The 7,030-nt window shown below is 45.5% G+C and overlaps 1 protein-coding gene across 1 annotated transcript; it reads right to left on the reverse strand.

The window, feature by feature from the left end:
• Positions 1–226: 226 nt before the first annotated feature.
• LOC147903511 (uncharacterized) lies at positions 227–1,624 on the reverse strand. The gene has a single exon (XM_087371863.1). The coding sequence runs from the start codon at positions 1,622–1,624 to the stop codon at positions 227–229; it is 1,398 nt and encodes a 465-aa protein (XP_087227989.1).
• Between the last annotated feature and the right edge of the window lie 5,406 nt (positions 1,625–7,030).

Consider the following 7,030-nt stretch of genomic DNA (forward strand, 5'->3'; position numbering starts at 1 on the left):
AGCAGGCAGAAACACATAATTCTATGAAGTTTTGGCATTTGAAGAGAAATGGAGCTGAAGCTTGCCATTGATTGATGATCACCGATCTGTCTGATCACTGATCTAGTTTTTCGTCGAGCAGCTGCATGCAACTAGAAATGGAGCTGAAGCTTGCCATTGATGATCTCTGATTTCTGCTACTGATCTAGTTCCGAACGTCGAGCAGCTGCATACAACTCACTGACGATCATGCCTTCTTGCAGAGCAAGAAGCAGCCGAGACGAACAAGATGAGAAGCCGGTTGCAGCACGCCCAGCTTACCATCTTGAGCAGCTCTCTGAGTGTCGATGATCACGTCTCGCGTGAGATCTTGCATGCAGATCATCGTCTTATTGGGTTGATGGCCTGTCGTCGCGTCCACAGCTGCTGCTTTAAATTGGCGTTGGCACACCATGTACAGTTCCATCTGTGACCTTATATCGCCAACCTCAGCTCCTGCATAGCCTTCCCTCTGCGCTTCCTCCACCAGCCTCCTCTCCGCCGCTGCTATCGCCTGCTCTAGCTCCCTCCTCGTCTTCTTGCTTTTCTTCACGTAGCTCAGCAGCTCCGCATAGCTTGCCTCGCTCATCGGCTTCCCCCTGAACGGCCCCCCGTCCCTCCTGAACACGCCTAAATACGCTGCCCTCTCCTCGCCCTCCTTCATCTCCCTCACCGTCTCCGACATATGCGCCCACATGTGTGAGGTCAGCCTCTTGTGCGCGAACTCCAGCATCTCAAACGCCACTATCTGTCTGTATGAGAAGATCATCCGCTTCAAATACGACGCCTTATCGCCTTGGAGGTGCTTGCTCTGTTGCAGCTGCGACTCCTTCTCGTCTTCCCAGCAATCTGCCTGTCTGCTTTCGTCCAACATCGGTCCATTTCCATGGGATAATGTTTTGGCTCGGCTTCTCGCATGCTCGTCGGGCTGGCCTTGCGCAAAGTCTTTGCCGCTGCAGTGCCTGTCGCTTGTGGTTTTGTCTTTCTTCTGCGCCAGTGTCTGCATCCGTTCTTCCTTCATGCGCTCCAGCGAGGCATGCTCCACCTCCGCCTGTTGCTCTAGTGCTCGCACTCGATTCTTAAGCACCTCTTGAACCTCTTCTGCCGTTCTAATTTTGTCCTTCATAGCTTGTTGACGTTGGCCTAATGACTCAATTCGTCCCCGAACAGAATTATCACCCTCCCAAATTCCCAGTATCCCAGCAGCCAAAACCGAGAAGTTTTGAAGAATTGAACTTGTACTTTCTTCTTCTAGTTCCTCTTTACCTTGACTTTGAAACTTGTGGTTCACTTCTGTACAGCTTCCTTCACAAAGAATAGAAACGGCATTAGCACCATGAGGACTGCATGACTGAAGGCAAGGCTGTTTGCAGTCTGTGTTCGTGGATCCCTCGAGATGCCGGCACACAAAATTGTTTGGCTTGCACGAAACGTAGTCGCTTGATTGAAATAAGCACTCAGTCCTTCCGTTTTCAATGATGGGAATCCTGATTTTCACGGGCAAGTTGGGTTTAGTTCGCTCGAGGTGCCCACGCGAGAAAAGAATCCTGCTGGTTTGCTGAACTCGGTGCGTAGCATGCCGTTCTGAATCAGTTAACTCCACCATACCCCTGTGAAACCCCTCTGTGAGACAACCTCAAAAATGGGCAAGCGCATGCCGTTTTACGGGTAAGCTGGGACTGTGTGGGCAGTGAGCAGCACTCGAGACTCGCTATTCTAAATTAACAGGTGCGGAAGGAACAAGAAAATCGGCCATGACTTCAAGATCCATGCGAGGCCTCGAGTTTTGGCTGTGAGCATCAAGAAACCTTAAACCTTCTATAAACTAAATTCCCATTTTCTGCCTTTCCTATTTGTTCACACATTAGAATTTATGCGACCAAATGTGTGCGAGGTCGTTTTTTGGCCTGCCAATGGGAGGCCTAAGTGAAGACAACCAGATTTGCAGAAGCGAAAATAGGCCATTATTAAATACCGTTTTGCATGAATTATTTGGAAGGGGATTGGTGCATGGTCTCACGTGGACACGTGCCGGCTAGCCCTTTATTCCGCATTATCTTCACGTTCATTGGTTGATGGCTGCATGGAACAACTCAAGCACATCATCGTCGTCTTCCCCTATCCCAGACGCGGGCGATTTCCTCACTTAATCCTAGTGCCCTTGCAAATCCGGTTTGGCAAACATGTAGGTTTCATGGTTCACACAAAGGTGTTTTGCCACGCACAAGCCTTCATGGGAGGGGTCGCGACATCTACAAAACGCGCATGCATTCGTCTCCTAAAGCCAAACAGTCGTTGCCATTTTATTCCTGGCGCAAGGATGGACAGTTCCGATGGTGTCACGCAGTCCATGGATACAGGTAGTGGGACATTCAAACAAGGTATTTCGTCGTTCTCGATTTCGCATTACGTTCCTGTTTTTGTCGATGAGCGTCAATCGTTGCGTATGTTGTGAGCTCCAACTTTGGTCATTGTTTGTTGTGCTTGTAGAGCTCTAGAAGTTTGAGAACCTTACAACGGATGTTTGTGTTGATGATGCGAGCTCTTTTGAGGTATACAAAGAAGGCGAAGGAATCTCCCGTCATTCGAGGTAGGTAAGTCAGTCGTTTATGCTGCTGTTGTTCACCTGGGAGGGCTCCTACAAAGCATACGTGCATTCTTGACTCAATTTGTGTTGCAGGAAGTGCTATCGTTTGTGCTTTATCAACTCATCGATACCACCCACAAGCAGCGTCCAAGAAAGAGAGGCCAACATCGACCGACCTCTGCATGCGAATACAAGAACTCTCCACATGGCTTGGCATTTTGGGAGTAAGTTTTTGAGAGTTTTTATTGAATTTTTTCTAGGCATGCCATTAAAGATCGTATGGTCTAGAACTCTTACAACCACCTTGATCTCTAGCTACAAGGATTGATTTGACTCGACCATAATGATTACTTGGCCAGCACTAGAGCGTTTTAAGGAACTCTAAAATCCTATGAAGCCATGTGGCATATTCTAAGTCGTTAGATCAATTGGTCTATTATTAGCTACTTACAATATACTTAGGAGCTGGCCAAGCATTCTAGTTTTTTTTAATGGAAAAATTTTGATTTGACTCAACCATAATGATTTTTTTAATGGAAAAATTTAAGCAGAACAATGCATTTAGCATTGGGAGAAATTTAAAATACCGTTTTAGGCACAACTTGTATTCTTACATGCAAAGGACCTATTGAAAAACTCACAAACTCGTGAAAACATTTACTCGCAAAATGTCAAAACCCACTATTACGTTGAGTGCCACAAATAGTTTGCATGTCTAAAAACAAGCATGGGCACTAGTAATTTGATGCTACTCATTCGTAACTTCAGAGGTGCCATGTTCCTCAGGAATCAGGGACCTTATGTTTGGCATTTCAACTTAATTTTGCATCCTTTGTCACGAATTGTTTGCTGAACTGAACAAGTGAGGCCAAATATGAATTTCTCGAACACATAAGGAATTAGAATGCAAATGTCCAAAACATAACGAAGCCGTACCTTCGACGCAAGCTTGCTTCGTAGTTGCAACAAATGCGCTTTTTAAAGTCTTCTTGGTATTTTTTTGAATACCTCCGTCTTTGGTTGGAGCTAACACCAAAGGAAAACTCATTGTTGAATGAGAAGGAGGGATGAAGGTGTTTATTAAATAACCTCCTGAGGCCGAGATAACTCCATGCTAGCCGAGTGCTCGTACTACCTCCCTCATTGGTGGGCCAAGGCTTTTTGTAAAATGGAAAAAAAATAAAAATCATACAAGGGAAATTAATGAAAAGGCATTATAAAATTACATTGATCTAAGGTTCTACCTTCCATTGGATTGAAATCTTCATGTGTATAACCTTTGCATTTCCTAGGGATCTTTAGAGACTCTAGTGTATATAAGGATATATGAAGTGAAGACAATATATTATGGAAGTATCCGCAAACATGGATTCGTTGAAATAAAGGAGAAAAGTCATGAAAAGAATAGAGAAATACAAGGACAAAAACTACCACCGTCATTGGCATGAATGGATCTTGAAACTTGCTCTGCCACGGAAGGATTCTTTGGCTCGTCTTTAGAAGTGGTCTTGGGTGCATGCAAATCTTTAGCGCATTTTCCGATTCAAGGACTCTTGAATTGGATTCGTTTACTACCTCTGTAATGCACAAGGAAAAGACACAAGTAAAGTTTAGGACGAACCTAACCTTCCTTGCATGAATCAAATAAACCTAACAAGTCGCTATTGACAGCGGATACTCTTTTGTTGACACTGCTGATATATCTCGGGCTTTCACCAATGACGTTTTGGGCGGCGAGGTCTGCAACGCATTCATTGAGGCTAATTCGGAGATGGCTTTGAGAAACTGAATTTGGGGATCCCTCAGTGACAAAATTCCTCCATTGATAACCTTATCACGTAAAGGAAGGAATTGCAGAAGCGGAGGGGGCGAGAGAACAAAATTCGAGGTAAGGAAATAGATTGCGGCTTTCAAATGCTGAGAAACGGATCGATGAAGATATAGATGGAGATGCAGGAAAGGTAGAGCGGGAGTGAGATGCGCTCAAGTGCAGAGCACACGGCTTACGCACGGGCGATTAAGGAGCACAGAGATTGAAGTGAGGAAGAGAATCAACGGGGACGGAGCTCCAACTTTTCCTATTGTTACCTAGACCGTCTGAATTCGGATTTTCTCTGCGAACGTTGTGAGATTCTTCCATATTCATAAGACCTTCACAGATTAATGGTAAATGTAAGAGCACCAAAAACAAAGGAATATTTTGGAAAGCAAATATGAAATACCACAGACCTCTTTCAAATTTGCCACTAATACCACAGACCTCTTTCCAATTTGCCACTGTTGGTATCCGTGGATTCTCCGGATCCCTCTGAGTCATTTTCGTAAACGTGCTTCTCTACTCCTTACATCCTTGATAGAACCTCTTCATGGGACGATCCACACGGCAGGCCAGATGCGCACAGAACAGGAGACAGAAAAAATGATGAGAGCGATGCCCATGCCTTGACCGTTTTATAGAAGACATGATTAAGGATTCTCGTTTTGGAGAGCGTATACCCCGCCCATCCTTTTCTTCTTCTTCCTGCCATACCTCTCCATAACTTCTCTTTGGAACAACTCTCTAGAAGAATCCGCTCATGCACAAAAATATCGAGACCTCCTATGGTATAACCATCTCACGTACATAGACAAAACCTCCGAATATCCACGAACTTGAACGTCACGTGTGGTGGGTCTTAGCGATGACTCACGTGTCATGGGATAGTTGAAGATATGCCGACGGAGCTTCCACTCCCAGCTACTCCTTGTGGGAGCAATGCATAGCACGAGCCATCCACAAGTGTTACTCAAGCGGCCTCTGGATTGTTGCAATGTGGCTTCACGCGAGAAAGAGGGAAGGGAAAGAGGGGAGGGGAGAAGGAGAAGGGGGGAGAAGGGAGGAGGAGGAAGGAAAGGAGGAGAATAGAGTGAAGGGGGATAGAGTGACAACCACAAAGGCACTATAATGGAAACAAGAGAAGACCCAAAACACTCTCTTGAAGAGAAGAGGGAGCTTGTATTCAAACTTGTGCAAACAATAATGAAGACCAAAGTCAAACTTTTGGCCTTTTATACAATTCACCTTTTGAAGGGAGTGCCAACTCTTTTCTTTTTTAGCACTCTCCCTCACTTTACAAGCATGGGCTGTTGGGCTCGTAGGGCACCAAGGCATATTGCTCTTCTTACCGACTCTCCCTACTAGCGGAAATAGTGCTTGTATTAATCATATTAAAGCGCTTGGGATAAACCTAGTATTAGGAGGTGATCCTACTAAGGTTCCCAAATAGCACTTGTGTTAGCTTTGCCACTCCTAGGCTCGGGTGATTTAGGGCTCAAACTCCCTGAGTGCTCTCACAGCTTCGCCTGTTTGGTATCATGCATGGTGCATGAGACTCAAACCTAGAGTGGCGAGACTCAGCTTCGTCGGGACACTCAACGGTAACCCTATTGTCCCAGGACTATATTTAGGGAACAGACTCCCTGAGTTGAATGTTGCTAGGAAGCCTTTTCTTTGGAATATTTGGGGATCAAACTCCCTGAGTTTGAGTTGTACTCCTTTCATGGCTATTTTTGTTGGTATCGCTATTTCTTGTGGATGTGGAGCTGAACAATGCAAGGCGTATGCACTCTAAAGTGTGCAACTCCTTATTCCACCTCCATGTTCTGGGTGGGGCAACTAGAACGTACAACCTGTGCACGTTTCCTGGAATCTTTGGACTTTTAGGCAGGCTTGGGGTATTTGGGGATCAAACTCCCTGAGTTTGTGCTATACTCCTTCCGTGTGCACATTGCTTATAATCATTGGCCTTGGTGTATTTGGGTATCAAACTCCCTTGAGCTTGTCCTATGGAAGTTGATCATTCTGCTTGGTCACCTTTACTCATTGATTACTCTGCATTTGGTGATTGTACTTGTGGATGTTAACATGCCTCATTTCCTATTGTTCATCCATCCTCAAGTTAGTTGCACTGAAGCAGGGTGGTGGAGAGAACTGACTGCAGGATGGCATATCGGTCCAGCTACCTGGTCGTGAGGCGAGGGAGGTACGAGCGGTACTTTAAAAAATGGGTGGCATGCATATCCTCGTAAGTGCAGATGTGATGCACGTGGAGGTTGCGGACGTGTAGGTAGAGCTAGAGGTCTTGGAACTGAGATGGACTAACATCGAGGTTGAAGACAATCTCGTTGTTTAGATTGTGAATGCAATCATTGATGGGATGGCTATGGGCGGGAAGATCGCGGAGGAGTAAGAGGATGAGGAAATTGAAGTGGATGGCAGCGACAACGGCTGGATCCGGGACAAGGTCGTAGGTGTTGTTGAATGACTGAAGGCGAAAGCAAAAACCTTCCTGCGTCATTTCCTTTGGGAAGTTGTACTTTGAAAAATTGTACAACATATTGGGGTCCTCTTGCTAGAGATGTCAAAATGCAACCCAAGTCCAACGT

The sequence above is a fragment of the Dipteris shenzhenensis genome, chromosome 3 (assembly GCF_047967505.1).
Source record: "Dipteris shenzhenensis isolate YYH24624 ecotype China chromosome 3, Dip_SZ_1.0, whole genome shotgun sequence".
In the NCBI taxonomy this organism is placed as follows: Eukaryota; Viridiplantae; Streptophyta; class Polypodiopsida; order Gleicheniales; family Dipteridaceae; genus Dipteris; species Dipteris shenzhenensis.

Excerpts from the sequence above, each read along its gene's own strand:
- LOC147903511 (XM_087371863.1), bottom strand. The coding sequence starts at position 1,624 with ATGGTGGAGTTAACTGATTCAGAACGGCATGCTACGCACCGAGTTCAG.